The sequence below is a fragment of the Schistocerca serialis genome, chromosome 8 (genome assembly GCF_023864345.2).
Source record: "Schistocerca serialis cubense isolate TAMUIC-IGC-003099 chromosome 8, iqSchSeri2.2, whole genome shotgun sequence".
Lineage (NCBI taxonomy): Eukaryota > Metazoa > Arthropoda > Insecta > Orthoptera > Acrididae > Schistocerca > Schistocerca serialis.
This window is the reverse complement of record NC_064645.1, coordinates 534424988-534446586: the sequence shown is the minus strand read 5'-3', so window position 1 is coordinate 534446586 and position 21599 is coordinate 534424988. Positions and strand designations below refer to the sequence as shown.

The window sequence follows — 21599 nt, the reverse complement described above, 5'->3', positions numbered from 1 at the left end:
TACTGCACATGTTTCAGCATTGGAATGAACTGTCTCATCTTCAGTAGTAACGAAACAGGTGTAAACATTCTAATGTTGTTGTACAGTGAGTATCACAATGATGTGGCATTGGGTAGGGTTAGGATAGCTGTTATTTGCATGTGGATTATTCCATGTCAGGTACCTAGGCTTCCGTGCTCAACCATCTTAGATTTTGTGGAAATTTTATGTGAACATTCGCACGTGTCCCCAATGAACACTGGTAAAGTTTAACATTCTTCGCAGCAATACTGGCCCAGATGTAGTCGTATGTTTGCCTGCATTCGCAACTTTGTGTAGAGCTAGTGAGAATTTCTGGTGACTTTAAACTATTATATTTCACGCAATATTTTCTTCAAAGAAGTTAAATTTGCTCATCTGGTAAAATTTTGTGCATTTTCTTTGTATCCCGCATCCTTATGCTACTGAGCTATTGCATATTGTGTTTCATGTTCAGCACGCGTTCACTCGGAAGTATAAGAATCCGAAGTTTACAGTTTTACCTCACTGTGATTTTCGTTCCCAAATATGATTCAAGTTATGTACCATTGTTAGCCTACGATGGGTAATCAGATACACTTTGTTTTGTGGTTCTAACCATGGTCTTTCTAATGAGCCCAGCATGGAGAGTTTTAAAGGAAATAATTCTTAGAAAAATCGGATTGCAAATACCGCAGTTTTGACAGTTTTATACAAAATCTTCAACTTTGCACTTGATTTATTCAGTACTGGAAAGTGATACATCAGTGAAACTTCATATTTGAGAACCTTGTGTTTTTTGGTTATTGCATGTCAAGTTTTATGTTTGCCATACCTGTATACCCTGAGATATAAGAAGCCAAACTTTGAAATTTTTTGCAGGCGGTGATTTTTTTCAAGCAATTTTGCCTGGAAGTTACTGGTGGTATACCATTTGTAAAATTCTTTTCATTGTTATTATTAAGAGAACTCATAAAGTTGTACAAGATGGCCAAATTTCATTTCGGCCCAAAGTCGCGCACGGTGTCAAACAAGTAACTATAACTTGGCCAGTGTTATTTCAACAAATATTATACATCACCAATGTTCAATGGGGACATGTGCGAATGTTCACGTAAAATTTCTTTGAAATCCATAATGATGGAGCAGGAAAATGTTCTGAAATCAGGCGATTTAACATGGAATGACCCATGTTCCACTTACCATGATGATGATATCTGACTGTGACAAACATATCAGTTTTACAGTTGTACACTCCTGAGTGAAAAATATAGCAAACAGCAACCCATTTATATTACTGTCTTTTCACACATGCGTCCATGGTCCAAACACCCCCCCCCCCCCCCCCTCCACACACACACACACACACACACACACACACACACACACACACACACACACACACACACACACAAATATTATTTCAGTTTGTATATGAATTCAATTTTATTATCAGTAAAATTCCTTTTATAACTGAATAAATAGTCAAAGATTTTTTCAGATGAATATATCACTCCTCACTGGGATCGATTGTTGACGCAAACTGCATAAATAAGCAAATGTACCATGTGACTGTTGTCAGTAGGCCGAGCAGTTTAAAGAGCTGTCTACAAGAGGTTCTGCAGTGGACAACACATAATTACATACTTCTTTGCAACAAGTACTTGCTTCCTCACTGACCAGCTATCACAGAATTATACTAACGGGCCTGGTGTTCTGGTCCACGCAGTTTTCAACCGGTCTAGCATCAGGTCCTTGATTTGTCAGTCATCCCATTTCTTGACTTCTAAAGATAAGTCTTGCAGATAGCTTTTCTTTTGGTATTGTTTTCCTATAAAGACCCACGTATGAGGAAGACTCCTACCAATTGCCTGTGTACACAGCCTTACTGTTATTCTGGTCTCTTCATTGCCAGAACTTCTTATAGGAATACTATTATAGCTCATCGAGTGACAAATAACATTCGACAACACATCAAAATAAACAGGCATCTGATTGGGGTTGCTCAAGGGCCTAGTAAATAATTGTAACGTTTCCATAGATTGGATTATATGATGATGCTGATATGCACATAGTATCTCATCAAATGCTGCGGGAAATCGCTGACTAAGTGTCGTCATGTATTGTAATGTAAGCCCTGCCTTCATTGTTACTGTCACACATCAAACAGTATCTGCTTTGTGTTCTGCAATGCATGCAGCTAGAAAATTTCTCCTTACCTCCAATGCCTGCATTTGGATATTTTCTAGAGTTTCTCTTGAATGTACTGAACATCCTGCTACTCCAATTTGTGAAATCTTCATTTCCCTTAAAGTTTGGCATGTAGAACTGGCATTCTTTAATTTATTCTTTGACACCAGCTATGATCATTCGCTTCGGTGACATTTTCTTCATTCTGCAAAGTTATTTGTGGCATTTGGTTCATTATTCACCATTAAGTTAAAATTAACATTGTATTCAGACTGAAATTTTCACACTGGGCGGAGTGTGGACTGGTATGAAGCTTCCTGGCAGATTAAAACGATGTGCCAGACCAAGACTCAAACTCAGGACCTGCGCCTTTTTCAGGCAAGTACACTACTAACTAAGCTACCCAAGTATGACTCGAGACCCACCATCACTGCTCTACTTCCACTAGTACCTCATCTCCTACTTTTCAAAGTTCACAGAAGTTCTCCTGCGAACCTAGGAGGACTAGCACTTGTGCAGGAAATTGAGTGAAGATAAAATGTAGATATTTGAGAGAGCAAAGTCTATAGGATGTGAGGTAACATTTTCATTTACTGCCTCACATATTCAACTATTATCTCTAAGTAGCAACATTAGAAGTGAAAGAGTGATTTCACTATGAACAAATCTGCAAGACAAATAGATACCTACACTAATGTTCACACGTGAGAGTGCTCTTATTAGTGTCAGTAAAGCACATTTACAAGAAGTTAGCATTTAAAAAAAAAATTTTTTTTTTCTTTGTACCTGTCTGCAACTCAACATTTCCCATATGTGGTCGAGTGGCTTACATAATATTGTCGTTGTAGCATTCTGGATTTTCCATTGTTTGATTTAATGCTTAAATCTGGATGATTTATCCTAGTGTTGTGCATGCCATTTGAAATTGCACAAAAGTTTGAAACCAATTACAGAATCAAGAACTATAAATTATGAGAGTCCCCATATCAAAGTTTATATTTTAATCTTCCCAAAATGTTGTAACTGCAGAACTTGACATTAACAATATTTTCCGTACTCATTCCTCTACTGGCATCTGAGTTTCCAAGCTGTGGCCCCGCATAAAAACTGTATGATACAAACTTGTAGCAGTAATGATTAAACTTATTAAAATTTGATTGCTGCAGTTTCATAAGTTTTGGAAATCACATCTGTGCCACATGTGAAATTTTAGGGGGGGGGGGGGGGGGGGGAGAGATGTTTGTTTACTGACATACTGTCACTGGTGAAATTCAGATTTGTGCCAGGTGCTAAGTATTGCACAATGTTTTGGTTACCTGGCTGAAAAATTTGTTCTGGCATGGCTGATTTAATCATCTTCACTAACCAGCTTATTTCCTTATGTTCCTCTGTTTCCACACTGTCCTCTTCATTGTACTTACACACCTATGCACAACTATGTGGTTTCCTATATGCCCTGGTTTCGATCTTAGTAGACCAGCATCCTTGGTCCATCTCAGATACTTCATCTATGTCTGTATCATAAGGGTACATCTGATACCACTAAATGACCCCTTCCTCCCTTTTCCACTCGTGTATGGCTTGTGGGAAGAATCCTTGGTGGTGAGTGTCTGAATTAGGTCTAATTTCTCAGATTTTCTTCTCGTGATCATTTCAAGAGATGTATGCAGAAGGAAGTAATATGTTTCCAGACTCTTCCCTGAAAGTGCTGCGTAAAAATCTCAATAGTAAACTTATCAGTGGCGTACAACATCTCTCTTATAATAATTGCCAATGGAGTTTGTTGAGCATCGCTGTAACATTCTCGCACTGATGAAGCAATCCCACAATGAAACACACCATTCTTCGTTGGATCTTCTTTATGTCTTCTATCAGTCTTACCTGGTAAGAATTCCAGATTGATGAATAATACTCAAGAATTGATGGAACAAGCATCTCGTAAGGCACTTCCTTTGAGGATGAGTTACTTGTCCTGAATATACTATGAATCTCTCTGGTTTCTGCTTTTCCTACTATTTGTTTTACATTCAATTTAAGATCACTCTGGATAGTTATTCCTAGATATTTTATGGTAGACATTGTTTCCAGCAGTTTACCATTAATAGTGTAGTTGTACAGTATTGGATTTCTTTTCCTTTGTATGCACAATATATTACATTTATTTATCTTCAGGATCAACTGCCAGAGCTTGCACCATTCATCAATGCTAATCAGTACTGCCTTCTGGTGTTGCTATTTATTTACAGACAGCTGTACCATGTGCAAACAGTCTTAAGGAGCTTCTGACACTTTCTGCTAGGTCATTTATATAGTTTATAAACAATAATGGTCCTATTACGTTTCCTTAGGTTACTGTGGAAGTTACCTTTGCATCTGCTGATTGTATTCTGTTAAGAGCAAAGTGTTGAGTTCTGTCCGCAAGGAAATAATTTATTCACTCTGCAGCTGGTTATCTCAATATCTGCTATTTCTTTGTTCATGTGATGATTGAAGGTAGGGACTGTATTATGATCTTTCACAGTGGAACAATTCTGAAAGACTGAACACAATATTTTGGCCTACTCTCTGTTGTCCTCAATGTCAGTGCCAGTATGGTCATTGAGCGAATGAATAGAGGATTCTGAACCACTTAATGATTTTACATAAGATCGAAACCTCTCTCTGAGTTTTACTCAGATCGGTTGACAAAATTTTACTTTCAGAGTCAGTGAAGGTTTCTGTCATTGCTCTCCTTATGCTGATTTCCGCTTCATTCAGCTTTTGTTTATCTACGTTTTGACGTTTTTGAATCTGTGGTGAAACACTTTGAAATTTTTTGCAGGCGGTGATTTTTTTCAAGCAATTTTGCCTGGAAGTTACTGGTGGTATACCATTTGTAAAATTCTTTTCATTGTTATTATTAAGAGAACTCATAAAGTTGTACAAGATGGCCAAATTTCATTTCGGCCCAAAGTCGCGCACGGTGTCAAACAAGTAACTATAACTTGGCCAGTGTTATTTCAACAAATATTATACATCACCAATGTTCAATGGGGACATGTGCGAATGTTCACGTAAAATTTCTTTGAAATCCATAATGATGGAGCAGGAAAATGTTCTGAAATCAGGCGATTTAACATGGAATGACCCATGTTCCACTTACCATGATGATGATATCTGACTGTGACAAACATATCAGTTTTACAGTTGTACACTCCTGAGTGAAAAATATAGCAAACTGCAACCCATTTATATTACTGTCTTTTCACACATGCGTCCATGGTCCAAACACCCCCCCCCCCCCCCCCCCCTCCACACACACACACACACACACACACACACACACACACACACACACAAATATTATTTCAGTTTGTATATGATAACTTTGCAGTTATCTAATATGTGTATTAAACCTGAGTGGGCCTTTCCTATCCCTTATGAGCTCACTTACAACACAATTGTCTAAAGCATATTGAGTGATGCTTCGAATTGTTCTCATTTGCGCTGTCATATCTTGGTTCTCAGCACCGAATATTTGATTCTGACTACTCACATACTCTGCAATTTGTATCATGTCACTCTTGCTAAGCAAAAATATTTTCTTACCTTTCTTAACATTCCTTGGAAAACTTGTGGTCATAATGGCTACCACAGCCTTTTGATCAAGGATACCTTCCTCTACATTAACTGATTTGATAAATTCCGGTCTGTTGCTGGGAGGAGAAGACATAACCTTTAGTAGTTGGTTGTCTAATTACCTGCTAAAAGTAATTTTCAGACAAACATTCAGAATAATGTCACATGAATCCTGTTCCTGGCACCAGTTTTGATCGTACACTCTCCCAACCTATGCCTGGTAAGTTTAAGTCACCCCCTAACCCAACAGAATTAACAAGAAAGTTATTGGCAATATTCTGCAAGTTCTGTCTGAAGCACTCTACCAGTACAGCTCCTGACCCAGGTGGAGTATAAAAGCAACTGATTACCATTTTTGACTGACTATTGGTGCTAAATTTCACTGACATTAATTCACATTCAGAATCTGTGATAACATTGCTAGATATTTTCGAATTTTATACTGTGATAAATAATAAATTTGATTTATTTTCATGTTTACCAATATACATGTTGTTAGCCAATTTTTTTACTGCCTGTACAGATTTTTTGAATGTGTTTTTATATCTCTTTACATACCCCACAAAGTCAGCATTTTTGTTATGTTTTAACTCATTCTGAAGCTGTCTTTTCCTGGCACTAGAAACTTCTGTTCCTGGTGTAATCCAATTTATTTTATTGGCCACACCCTGTCACCTGGCTTGAGGGGGAAAAGTTTCATTGGAAACGTCTAGGAAGCAGTTTAGGAATGTTTTGAAATTTTTTTCACTTGACACACTATTATCTAGAGCCATTTCATAGTTCTCAGTTTGTTAGAAAATATATTTACATTCTCTTTGCTGAAGTTCCTTTTAAAACGTGTTTTCATATATTCTGGTTTGCATATTTTTGGAAGCTCTATGAGCAGTGCTGAATGATGCGATATGCCTAAATCTAAACAGAATTTGCTTCCATTCTCAAACTGATAATTTGTCAGAATATTGTCAACAGATGTTTCAGAGTGGCTGTTTCTTGTAGTGCATTCAGTGAAATTTAAATTAAAAGCATATTTCTGAATTAAGTCACAAAAATTTACAGTATCATTATTATTTAATAAATTTATATTAGTCTGCTGCAATTACAATTTTTTCTTTCTGTCTTTCTCCAGACTTTCTAATAAACATTTAAATTTGGATAAAAATAATTTTGTTACAGCACTTCAAGGAATTCTGTACAGACATACATTACAGTATTTAAATCAATTAGATCCACCGCACAACTTTAAAAAATACCTTCCTCATTCAAACAACTGAACTCAGTCTCTCTATAAAATTCGTAGTGTCATTTAGAAGGATGCAGCAGCCCCCACGAGATCTGTTACCTCTACAAAAACTACTGGCAAATAGAATGTTCAATTTTGTTCAGAATTCCTGTCCTGCCTTTTGTCACCCAATGTTCATTTAAACATACAATTTTTAAATTTGAACATTCTGAAAGTAAAACTTGAAGTTCATAAATATTTGAATAACTTGGGTTACAAAAATCTGAGGCTATACCATTTATATTCCAGTGCATTAGAAAATGTTTGCCACAGGGGTGCAGTCTCAGACAACTGTAGCCACACAGTGTGGCTACAGTTGCCTGAGACTGCAGTTGTGCGTGACAGTTGCATTTGCGCGCGCCCATTTTGTGTGCATGCGCGCGCGTGCGTGTGCATGTACTTTGGTGAAGGCCTTATACTGGCCGAAAGCTTTATTTGTGACAGTCTTTTTGTCGTGCCTGTCTGCGACTCAGCACCTCTGCTATATGGTGAGTGGCAACTTCCTTTTCATAATATTGCTACATTCCATCCTGTATTTTCCATTGTTTGATAAGCTTACTTGTGAAGCACATCTGATTACAGAGCTTGTGTGTGTTACATGTCATTAAGAGGAGACTGGCCGATACATCATTTATTATGTTTTTGCAGTTGATTTATTCTATGTACAATATATTTGAAGAGAGTTAACATAAAATGATTAAAATTGGAATGCATTGTCAATTTTATAGTTCTTACAAGTTAACTGCTTGTCATATATAAATTAAGTATGTATTACTTCACTTTGTTACATATTTGTATCATGAATTCCTTATTCATGTGCTGATTAAAGCTTTTGAAACAAATGTATAATAATATTACTCCAAAATACAAATATTTAACTGATTCCTAATGAAATTACAACTTGTCATGGATGGTGAGGTACTGAATACCCCATGCACATAATCATGCAAAAAATAAATAAATAAAATAAAATAAATCGGCAAGCCCGCTCAAAGGTTAAAGAACAGGCCCTGGAAACCATCGCTCGATAGACCAAACGTGTTTGTGTTATGTGGACAAAATTTTTGTACTACAGAGACAGAAAAACAACGGGATTCAATTCAACACAGTGGAGGAGGTAGACAAAACATTACTTTTTCTGGATAAGATACTCACTTAAAAATTAAACAGAGCTAGTGCAGTATGTGGTATTTTGCACAGGACATCAGTGAGTGACTCTTGGACAGATAAAATAAACAGAATTAGGGACCAGTGTAATAAACTTGGCATGGTATTTACAAACCCAAACAAATTTATAAGTAACAAATGTCTGGGTATAGATGGCGTACATCTAAATAGGCTAGGCTCAGTGAATCTGAGTAAAATGGTTTTGGACGTTTGCAAAATCATCAATAATCAGGGAAACTAACGACGTGTAGAAGGGATGTTAAAAACAAAAGAATCAACTGAAAATAAAAAAAAATATAGATATATTGCAACAAATGAGTTACTTAAAATCATTCAAAACAGTGACATTTTGTGTGTGTGTGTGTGTGTGTGTGTGTGTGTGTGTGTGTGTGTGTGTGAGAGAGAGAGAGAGAGATATATCTATTTTTGACAAAGGTCTTACTAGCCAAAGGCTTTATTTGTGACAGTCTTTTTGCTGTGCATGTCCGCATTTCAGCATTGCCACAAGTAAACTAATTGTACGTCAGATGACCATTTATTATGGGGTTGTCTTTTTCTTTCATCTTCTCTGATAGTCCTGCCGTCTCACTGACGTCTTCGGAGGGAAATTTCCTTAGAAGTCCTGGAACATCAGTCAATGGTGATACGATTTTTGATCTATTTTTCAAGTGTTCATTCATGAATGCAAACGCTAAATTCTTCAAAAGAATACATTGAATTTTGATGTTCTATCTGGGTTGGGAAGTGAATCTAAAATTTGGCAATTTATCCCAGCTATATTTAGCATAGTGTAAGACAGGAATGGAGTCTCTCGCACCTACTGTTCAATCTATACATCAAAGAAGCAGTGATGCAAATAAAAGAAACGTCCAGGAGTGTGATTAAAATTCAAGGTTAAATGGTATTATAATGAACAGTCGAATGAGTACAGAATATGGTTGAGAGTAAATTGAAAAAAGACGAATGTATTGAGAAGTAGCAGAAATGAGAACAGTGGGAAACTTATCAGAATCAGAGATCACGAAGTATACAAAGTTAAAGAATTCTACTACCTAGTCAACAAAATAACCCGTGATGGACAGATCAAGGGTGACATTAATAGCAGACTAGCACTGGCCAAAAGCGCATTCATTTTCAAGAGAAGGCTACTAGTGTCAAACATAGGTCTTAATTTGAAGAAGAAATTTCTGAGAATGCACGTTTGGAGCACAGCATTATGTGGTAGTGAAATGTGGACTGTGGGAGAACTTCAAAAGAAGAGAATCGAAGCATTTGAGATGTAGTGCTGCAGAATAATGTCGAAAATTAGGTGGACTGATGAGGTACGGAATGAGAAGGTTCTCCAGAGAATCGAGGAGAAAGGAATGTATGGGTAGTACTGACAAGAGTAAGGGGCAGAATGATAGGACATATGTTAAGAAGTCAGAGAATGACTTCCACGGTACTAAAGGGAGCTGTAGAGGGTAAAAACCGCTGGGGAAGACAGATTGGAACACATCCAGCAGATAATTGAGGATGTAGGTTACAAGCGCTCCTCTGAGATGAGGAGGTTGGCAGAGGAGAGGAAGTTGTGGCGTGCCACATCAAACCAGTCAGAAGACAGATTTGAAAAAAGCATTGTATAAAATAACACGATAGGCCATCTCCTTGTAATACTGGAAACACAATATCACACTACCATATTGTCCACAGTATCCACTCCTCCAATTATAATCAATGATAGCTGGCTTTCCTGTTTTGGGGTTGATGTCATCTATATTGTGCTGTGTAGGCAGGGGTATCGATGAACATTTTTTTTTTTATTTTATTTTAATTTTTTTTTTTTTTCCTAGCTGCTTTCCCACATATTTTTCAGTATTACTGGTGTAAAAACTGTGTGTGTGTTACACATGGCAAATATTTTTATTCCACATTTGGCAGGCTTGGATGATATGTACTGGATCCAGAAGCAGTGTCCCCATAAATCCAATGTACGTTTTGTCAATTGTTACCTGTTCAGTGGGATTGTAGGATCATTTGGTTGTTGTAAAGGAATATAGAAGCTTTCTGACATTTGTTAACTAGTTAAGATTTTTCCGTTCATTTCAAGTTGAAATGTCATTAAACCTCGTACAACACATTACAAATAGAAATCCTTTGTAGCTTATTGTGGCCATCAGGATACCCATGCCTGTACCATCTGATCCCAGAGTTCTTGTACATTTACATGTTCACCTTTCTTTATGCCTTAATTTCACATTTATCCATAAATTTGCAATCCCTTGTACATCTTGTTTGTTATAAGGTTGTCGCTATATTTGTTGGTACAGGATACTCTCATATCTATCATACCAGTTTCAAAAAGCTTGAACAACACAATAATTTCATTAGAAGTATTGTTTGAATAGCTTGGGAGAAGAGGTGAAACTTTCATAATGTTGATTTGCTTGGGGTTTTGTAGGCTGGTTTTTTACTCCATTTAATTGTCTTTTCCTAAGAAAAAACTAATTTCTGAAGTTCTTTCTTCCTTACTCCCACTTTTGCCTTCCTGTTAGGAATTAGTTTCATGCCCTTGGTCGCTAAAGTGAACTTCTTTGTCACTCAGATCACCTTTTTTTCAGCTAACTCAACAACATTTATTTCAAGTCTCTCATCTTTGTCGAGTTCTTGAAGGTATGCAGATATGTCCGCAACCTTTCTAAAATATTTGGACCTATAAACAAATAGACAAAAAACACATATTGTTGGCTAATGGCACCTATATTGCAAAAAAATATTAAATTATTTACACATTTTCACATCCTTGTAATGAATACTGTCATGAAAAGGTACTTTTACAGTTCAATCCTTTGCGTGGATAAATTGAAAATTTCACAGATGCTCAAAATTGTCCGAAAGAAACAAGTATGACATCACCGGGTACGCAGGGTGTGGAGTGCACCACTACGAAACAATGCAATACTGAAGATGCTGAGTCAAGGAGGGAGGGTAGAGGGAAGGAGGGTGGGGGAAAGACAATCAGGTAATAAAATACTTAGAGCTACCACATCACAGGGCTCTGCACTGTGCTGCAACACTACAAAATTCCTCAGTAGATACTAAATACCCCAGCGCACCCTCTCGAAGGTAAAAATGTTTCCATTAAGTCATTTTCCACCACCACGACAGGGGTGGGGGAGCTAGTAGTCACTGTCCTGTGTGTGTTATTCATGAAGCACACCACACAATTGTTTGATAGTATTCATACATTTCTGTAATATCAGCAGGTAAAGAATTTGATTCAGTTGATCCAACACCTTTTAGAAAAACATTAGATTTGCACAGATTTAAGCTACAGTGAATATTGACATATGTTGTCAGTGAGCCCCAGCATGCAGCATCCAAACATCAATCACTGCAACTGTTCTCCCCCTCTTCCCTTTGAAGATGTCTGCAGATGAGGATGATACATCAGTATTTTTTAGAGAATCTGTGAGAACACAGTGTAAACACTAAGAAATTTTTGATTAGTATACCAACAAAAATGCCTTGCAGTGTAAGTGGCTTCTGTTGGTTGACAGATAGTAAAGTTTTTTATTTACCTACTATTTTAGACTTTATTTTGTCATCTTAATTCTGTTGTAATGGTATTTGAAGACAAGGAAACATAAAAAAAAGTTCAGTGTGCTGTAGGGCAAGTGTTCAGTGAATTTAGGTCAGTGTGACTCAAATTTTAACAATGGTTGCAACATACAGGTGCTGAATTGTTCATCCTGACAGCCACATCCACTCTGAAATTTAATACTTTCATAACCATTTCATAGATCCCAGTCATAATTATTTACAAAAAATTTCCGAGAGATGCTGCTTTGTTTGTGACAACAAACATTATCCAGAATGAGTCTTGGTTACAAGCGTTCTGTGCTATTATTATTACAGGTTTCCTTCAAAGATTTCAAGGTTCAGAATATTGTGGCCACATGTGACTTGAAGTTCCCAATTCGGGTTGAAAATTTGAATCAGATGCACGGCCAGTTTAGCAGGTAATATGTTCAGCATTGTAGAATTATCACTGTGAGACGAACTCGCATGCTTTTAGTATTAATTTAGAAAATCTTATTTGCATTGAGTAATAACATTTTACATTTCTTGTAATAAGTGATGTAGAATGTAATTAATACAGTGAGATGGAATATTTTTAGGATGTACATTGTACAGATTATTTGTGAAAGTAAAAAACAGTGGGCCAGACTGACGTGAAGGTGCTGCAACAGCCAAACTTTGTATGTCCATTTTCATTGAGGTGCTACTCATACATTATCAAGGGGACCGCCTGCAGAATATGTAAGAAGTGGAAAGCCATGTGTCAAATTTGAGTGTTAAATCAGTTTATGAAGTGTTCTGTGGAGAGTTAACAGTACATGATGTAACAGGGCTTCTTTACTTGTAAACAAACGAAAATGCGTGGAAGCATATGAGTCTTATGCAGGGATTGGATTAAGTATGCATCTACTAAGTCCAAAAGAAGAAGGAAAAAAAAAATTGAAAGAAAAATTGTGATGTTAATAGGATTCATTGAAGGTTGAAACTATGGTTTAACCAGAGCTGTAGTCTTTGTCAAAATCAAATTATTGCATCGCACTCACTGCTGGAGTTTAAGCTGTATTCAAGTAGTACTAACAAACAGATAAACATCAAAAAATGTTCTTTATTTATCACCTTGTTATTTTATTGTACCAATTATCTTAATATCTAGGTTCAGGAATTGAAAAGTTCTGTTACCTACTTGGCAAGTAGCAGTGTTTTTTTATAAAGCTAAACGACAAGTAGTAAGGTGCTGTAAATATAACTCAGTATTTCCATACATAAAAATTTTTTTTTGAAAAATACTATTGTAATTAAGTAAATATTAAGCCACTAATTCATCGGATCAAACTTAGATTGCATAAATGTGAGTAGTACTAAGCAGTTGTTAATGCAATGTACAGTTAGTTTCTGTGATGGCCTTGTCTTACGTTAATGTAGGCATGGATTTATTTCACACCCCTGAAGATTTTCCTTCTTGGTAGCATCCATGGAACTTAAGGAGTGAATGAATAAATGAATGAATATGTATCAATCAACACTGAAACTCGTGCACCTGAGTGACAGTTGATGCATATATTTGGAACATGGTTCAAACATGTCCTATTGTTGTTTCTTTTTGCTTTTGACCTCATATATTAGATGTAAAGCAGAGTGGTTTATTTACACTACTAATAATCGTCAGAATACTTGTTAGTTAAATAAGTTTTTGGCAACTTATTCAAATATATAGTCCCTTCAGTGAAGGAAAATTAGGGGAAAAAATTGTTTAGTCACAAATTTCTGCATAGTTTCAGGGATCAGCATACAGAATCCCTACTTGATGCATGTGACAGTTGGAGTGGGGGCATTTACAGGTCACTTTTTTATGTTTTTCTGTAATAATGCTAAAGCTGCACCTTCTAGCGCAAATGTTTCCTAGTACAAGAATAAACTACCAGGGTGTCTGCGACCTGGGACAACCGGGAGATCCGGGAAAAACCCGGGAATGTTTGCATCCGGGAGAAAACCGAGGAAAAACCCAGGAATCTTTTTGAGTTCCAGGAATTTTTCATTGTTTTAGTACTCAGTTAAATTTTTGTGATTTTGACTGGTAAGAACCAATACTCTAACAAAAAAATTTACTGTATCCCACTTCTGCAGAATAATACTGCAGCAACAAAACATGAACGAGAGAAAAAAAATAAAAATAAAACTTAGGTCGCAAAGAAAATGCACCATATACAACAACAAAACACAGTGCTCGTACAAGCGTCTGCCAACAGCTGAGTGTGTCAAAGGCTTTAGGCAGACGGTGCAGTGCTTCTTAACAACAAATTGCCTCCAATGAGTGTGACGTGACAGTTTCTTACATTAGATTCATTTTAATGCAAGATCTTTTAATGTTTCACACGCACGAACATGCGGGCTTCCTGCGTCATCGTAGCTGCGCAAGTGCAGTGGCGCCTGTTATATGGCGCTCTCTGGCAACTGCTGAAACGTACCTTTCTAATAGGTCACAGAAAAATATTGCGAATATTGCTTTGAAAAGCATTACTTTCAAAGTAAATTTCCTTTTATGTAAGATAAACTATGTGAGAGAGTGTACGATGGATTTCTTAAATCACAGAGCGTTAGACTCTCATTTAAAAATCAACTCGTTGGGGACGACCATATGAAGAATTTCGAGCCCAGAAGATCAGACATTGACGTCATTATTAAAAATTTTTACTGGCATATTTATGTGATGTATGACGCGCAAAAAAGATCAACAATATATGTGGAAGCTTAGCTTCTCTTGCAGCTTATTAATCTTAGAGACCAATATTATATGTGATAGCTTTGCTTTTCTTGTAGCAACAATTGTACATTAATTTAAGCCATTAATTTTTCTTATTTGTGTGTTCGCGCTACTTAAGAGTGATCTTGCTATTCTCTGACTACATCACGTGTCAAATGCTGTCATCAGCTGGCGAGATCAGGTGACATGAGCTGTGAGTGGCTTACAAAAGTGCATCACAATCTCCATTTTAATGCTTTGGAAAGTAACATGCAGTGTTTGGTGGAATTCGAATTTATACCTTCGTAACACGGAAATATGCAGTGTATATGTTGCTGCACAACAAAGATCTTTCCAAAACGTGTTTTTTTCCGCTGGGTTTAATTTTGTAAAGTGCTTGGAAATTCTATGCCGGTGTATAAAACCATGAACCATATAAGGATTGATAAGTGCCAAGAAAAAGTATACTGTCGCTTAACACGGAAAAAGTGTATTTTCACCCAGGAGAAAGTGTGTTTTCAACCGGGAAATCCGGGAATTATTTTCCTTGAACATGTGGACACCCTGACTACATTAAATTTCCTACGGAAAAGATCCCATTCATTTTTTCTGTAGGACTAACAGTTTCCACATTACAGGGGATGAAAAAATCACAGCTCATTAAAAAATATTGTTCTAATGGTATAAAATTAATATTTATCTTTAAATGAAGTGGGTTAAAAAATATTAAATGTGTGTACCACATCTAAGTGCAGTAGAGCTGTATTAAGGGATAAATTGTCTTCTTCCCTTCTTCACAGGTCTGCAGACTGAAGGTAGATGAGGTGATTCCTCACTCTGTCTACCCCATTCCGTCACAAGAAGCAGCTACAGGATGTTTTACAAAGTTATAGGACCCTCCACAATGTGCCTTACGAGTTACTGGTGATGGAGTGCACAAACATGCTCGAGGAGTGTTTATTTTGCACAAAATGGATTAATCCTACACAGAATACAAGTATGAATTATTAATAATATTAACACAAGAAATGGATGTGGGTAGAATATACATAAATCTCTGTCAGAGGGGAAATTGATTCTTTGTCGTCCTGTGTGGCAGCTGTAGTGTTCCTCTGGAAAAGTGACTTTCTCTGCTCATAGTGACTTCCCCACTATGAGTGCTGCTCAGTTATCAGTTTGCAGACATGCTGTAGTACCTCCTCAGCATTTTCTGTCCAGTTTTAATATGTGAATAGAAAAAAATAACATTACCGAGCATGTGTTTATATAGTAGAGTTATTTTCAGTTTATTGAATGACTACTTACTTGTAGTTGTTAAGTAAGCTTTTATGTAAAAAAGCTGTCAACTGTCTACCACACCGAAGAAGAGCCCATTCCATGTGTAACATGCTTTTAATATGAATTTGGCATTGATGATTTCATTGTCTACTATCACTATCCGGAATATTTTTCAGAGCATGAGGATATCTAATGCATCGCCCCCAGCTCTCCAAAAATCTGACGAGGCCCAGAGGGTTAAACTGTGTAACAGAAGTGAGACACCTAGGTGATATAGAATTTGAGATATTTTAACATAGTAAAGCGATACAACACAACAGATCACTTTTTTGGACTTGGACATCAGACATACTCACACTCTTGTGTAATAAGTGGCTTCAATCAGTGCAGCCGATTCTACAAGTTGCAGAAATTCCTGCATAGAAAAGTATCATAGAGTACCACACTGCAGTATATTTTTGGTCATTCATTAATTCACCACCAAATTACACAACTTTACAATATGCCGTCAGTGATGGACAGCAGCAGCGTGCCACATTGATCAGTCCAGTCCCTTTCCCTTTCACACTAACTCTACATAGGTCAGATACATCTTTGTACTTACAAATTGAACACAGGAACATATTTTACATCAAAGCTCACTTAACAACTGTTAGTCGTTCAACAAAGTGAAAATAACCACACTGGGTAAATGAGTGTGCAGTGAAGTTACTTTGTGTATTCACATAATAGAACTCGACAGAAAATACTGGGGAGGCATAGTCTGTCTGTAAACTGACCAGCACTTATAATGGAGGAAGTCACCTTTTACAGAAGAAAACTGCAGCTCCCATACAGTGCGACTAATAATCACTTTTTACTCCAGTGTTGTAGAACAGTGTGCAAAGATTTATGTAGATTCTGTTCATGTGCATTTTTTGTGCTAGTATTATTAGTGTATTCTGCATAGTGTTCATGGATTTTGTGCAAAATAAACACTCCTCGGGTGTGGTGGTCATTGTGTCACCAGTGATTCATAAGGCATGCTCTGGAGGGTTATAACTTTGTAGTTGCTTCTTGTGACATAATGGGGTAGATAGAGTGGGGAATCACTCGCTCGACATTCAGTTTGCAGAAGTGCATGTATACAATCTGCTCTCTTACCTTACCTCATCTCATGCTTTAACCCCACACACTGGCCTCCACCATCCTATTACACTTCCGGAACGCATCTTACCCTTAATACAACTCTACTGCACTTAGATATGGTACACACATTTAATATTGTTTTTAACCTACTCCATTTAAAGATAAAAATTAATTTTATACTATTACAGAAATTTTTTTAATAATCTGCATTTTTTTCTTTTCCTTGAAACACTGAAACTATTAGTACTAGAGAAGTTCAATTTTGTATGGGGGAACACTTTTGCTAGAAACTAAAACTTGAGTTATTAAAGAAAAATACAAGAAATTGTGCTCACACCCCTCCAGTCGGGATTGTTAGTTTGTTCTTCAGAAAATGCACTCCTAGTACCATGCAGAAATTTGAAACTACACAATTTGTCTCCCCATCCCCCCAGTTGATATTCCTTTTGGTTCGTTGACTGCGTTAGCCTGGGTACAGTGTGTCTCAAAATAAAGTTTATATTTGATGTGTTCGAATAAAATAGAGGTCGAACTCTAGTGATAAAATTTTTATTTATCATCGAAAGGTACAGTTCAGTAATATATTTCTTAAAAATAATGCCATTTAAGTACAATCCAGCACACTTACTGCACTCCTTTAAACAGTGAACAAGACACTAGGATTGCTGCCACTTCGCAATGGATATTTGCTTTCAGTTGCTCTACAGAAGTTGGATTATTAACATACACTTTAGATTTGACATATCCCCATAAGAAAATGTCCATGGTGCTCGAATCTGGACTGTGTGGGGCCACTTTGTCACCCCTCCTGGAGATCAGTTTGCCAGGGAAAATTTCGTGAACTCGCAGTATAGATGCATTGGATGTGTGTGCTGTGGCTCTGTCTTACTGAAACCATGTTCTTTGTTTACAACCAGGAAAGTTTTGCAATTCAGCGCCAAAAAGTCATTTATCATCATCACATAACATGCTGAATTCGCTTCAACTGCACAACTCCTCTTCGTCCTTGAAAAAGTACAGGCCAGTTATTCCTCGATCCAACACCAGCGTATACAATAACTTTTGGTGAATGAAGGGATTTCTCATGCTTCTGTTTAGGATTCGTCGCACTCCAGTAGTGGCAATTTTGCACACTGATGTGACTGTTCAGGTGAAAATGAGTCTCATCAGAAAACAAGATGTTGTTAAATGAAGGGTGCTAACTCACATCGTTAATGAACTGGCATCTTGAGGCTTTTATTCTTGCACCAGTTGGATTTTGGAAGGGTGCAGTTTCATGTCTTTTTGCAGATTTCAGTGTAGTGATGACCTATGCACATTTGAAGAAATTGCACACTTATAAATGAAGAGGTTTGGATCATCACGAACAGACCGATCTATGCTCTTCACGGATTCACCTGTTCTGGATGACCTTGTTTGCCCCAATTTCGGTTTGACCAGTGTTGATCTGGTCTCCTCAAACATTTTGATCTGTTTCCAGATCAGGGGAACACTTGGAAGAGCATCATTACATTACGCAATCCACAATCACTGTAAAATTTCCTCCATGCTACTCTCGCTGACTCATCATTTTTTTGTAAAATTCTCACACACACAAGCGGTCCATACCCGAGAAGGATTCCGTATTGACTGATTTCTTAAAGGCCAAGCAAGCGATGAATGTGTTCCCACTCCCTCATAATTTGTTGTGCGTGCTCAGAGAGCTCTTCAGATATAAGCTTTCTTTTGAGACATCCTGTATAACAAGTTATAGGGCTATGAAATGGAATGTCCACATAGATTCGATTGTAGGGAAAGTATGGGACACACTTTGGTTCATTGGTAAGACTTTGCAAATAAACTCTGCTGACAAATGAGATTGCTTACACAGCACTGTGTGGCCCATCCTAAAATATTGCTTCATTCTTAGAGACGCGTACCAAATGGAACTAACAAGGTGTATTGGACATATACGAAGAAGGGCAGCACGAATGAACTCTGGTATGTTTGATCCAGAAGAGAGAGCATAACAGAAATGGCGAAAAACCTGAACTACTGATATGTAAAAGATAGATGACAATTATCCTGCAAAAGTTTAATTATGTAGTTTCAAGTAACTATTTAGTGAATAACCCTGGAATACACTACAACCCTCTGTTTAATTCCTGTAGAACACTGTTCTAATTGTCCTGTTTTTGGGAAATAGCGTTTCTTTGTGGACATCCTGCAGATATTTTGCAAGTTCCTTTTGTATTATTTTTCCTGCATCTTTAGTCAGTTCTACAGAAATACCGTCATCTCCAGGCACCTTTCCTTTCTTAACATCTCAAATGGCTTTATGTGCCAAATCAGGCATTTATTTCCTCAACAGTATTTTCACTACTGATTATCTTGTCTCTGATTCATCTCTTGTAGCATACAAATGCTCAAAGGAAATTTTTCTATGTTCTTAGTTGATGTGCCATATTAAATGATAACATGTGGCACCTAAACATTGTAAGTTTTTGTTTCTTTTTCTTTATGTTCATTGTTTCCAATCATTTGTCTTATAACATTTTCATTGTACAGTTTTGAATAGTTGAATTTTAGTCCAGTTTTTTCCTGTCATATGTCAGCAATTATTTGTTGAAACTCTGTTTCTATTTAACAGTCGTCTTAGTCTATTTAATATTTTCTTTTGTTCTTCATATTTATTCCTGCAATGTCTTGTGCTGTTCATCATAACTTTGTTAAATAACTGGCCATTTGTCCATGTTGGACAGAATTAATTTTTTAAATTTCTGAACTTATTGTTTAATTTGATGTGGTATACCCCCTTTTCATAAATAAACTCTCATATTCCATATTCTGGTTTCCTATCCGATTAATATGTTTCATTCTAGTTTTCTATCTACTTTTAATACAAATCTTCCTAAAGTATAATCACTTGATATTGTAGTGCTTTAGAATGCCCACAACCTTCGTGTTTTCATTAGTGTTAAAAAACTTGGCTGTATATAGTGGAAAATTCTTGAAAATTGTTAAAATCACAAGAAGACAGTGCTTACCTTCAGGAGACACAACTTACTGCGCTCCTGATAAAAACACAACAGAAAATAATAATAATAATAATAATAATAATAATAATAATAATAATAAAAAACCCCGTGGAGGCCCGGGAAAAGAATAGGCCTCCGGTATGTTCTGCCAGTCGTAAAAGGCGACGAAAAGAACAAACCACTAATAGGGCTAACCCCCTTTTTAGTGTGATTCGTTGGTTCAGGACAGAACTAATGAAGCCTCGGACAAGCGCTGTCATGGTCGGGGACGACGCTTGAACCCTATGCCCGTCCACAATGGTAACGACACTGCTAGCCACATGGAAAATGATTTAAATCCAAATAGAGGTGTTTCACAGGATATGCTTCCTGCAACCACTCTAGAAGGAAAATAAAGACAGAGGATGAGGTGGTCAGATGAAGTTAACCGGCACCTCATGTTTTGTTATTACCAAGCAACAAACTTAGGAACCAACACAACTGGATACAGATCACAAGTATACACAACATTTATTACCAGATACCCAGAATTAAAATTTTTAACAGAACAACGACCAGCTGATCAGATCGGTGTAATAATCAAAAATAACAGGATACCCCAGTCAGAAATAGAAAACATCAAACAACAAGTACAACAAATACTGGAACAAAATAATGTGCAGTCAGAAGAAGAAGAAAATGCAGTAATGGACTCAAACATCCCAGAGCAAACAAACAAAGAACAACACACATCAATTAAACAATCAGAGGAAAACGAAATCTTAAGACAGCCACCAGAACAGGCACAAAAAGAACACGAAATGACACGCATGTTAGATATAGAAGAAAAATTTCAGCTGACATATGTAGAATACAAAGACACAAATACAGGCATTAGACCATTCTTGCATAGACCCCCAAATAACCCACAAGTTGAAACAACAACAACAACTATCAACACAATCATACACAACAAAAGAAATGAAAACACAACTATGGAAGAGTTACAACTACTGGTTTATATAGGAGCACTCACTACACTAAATATACATACTAGGCAGAGATCAGAACCAACCAACACACATAAGACACCCACAAAACCAGCATGGCAACACAGGCTACAGATCAGAATAGAAAAACTGAGAAAAGACATCGGACAGCTAACGCAATTTATAAGAAATGAAATATCAGACAAAAAACGAAAAAGGTCAGGTAAAGTCTCACAACAAGAAGCGATAGAGCAATTAGATAAAAAGAAGCAGAAATTACAAGCATTGGCCAAACGACTTAGGAGATACAAAAAAAGTGAAAATAGAAGGAAACAAAACCAAATATTCAACACAAACCAAAAGAAATTTTACCAGACAATAGATAACACACACATTAAAATAGACAATCCACCAAACATAACAGACATAGAACACTTCTGGAGCAACATACGGCCAGATACTGGAAATATACAAAGTAGATCCTAAATTTATACAGTTCCTAAACATAGTAATGAAAAATTGGAAAACCACACTTATTATCCAAAGAAATTCAAATAATATCACATCACAGCCAATACAGATTAAGCGTGGAATATACCAAGGTGACTCATTAAGTCCTTTCTGGTTCTGCCTTGCTCTGAACCCACTATCCAACG

At 36.8% G+C, this 21599-nt stretch overlaps 1 protein-coding gene across 2 annotated transcripts in view; it reads left to right on the top strand.

The window, feature by feature from the left end:
* The window catches only part of LOC126416033 (uncharacterized), a 72803-nt gene that overhangs the window by 41324 nt on the left and 9880 nt on the right, over nt 1-21599 (top strand). For both annotated transcript variants that reach the window (XM_050083486.1, XM_050083487.1), the window contains one exon: nt 12149-12252. In XM_050083486.1, coding sequence (XP_049939443.1) covers nt 12149-12252 — 104 coding nt within the window. The remainder of the gene's footprint in view (nt 1-12148; nt 12253-21599) is intronic.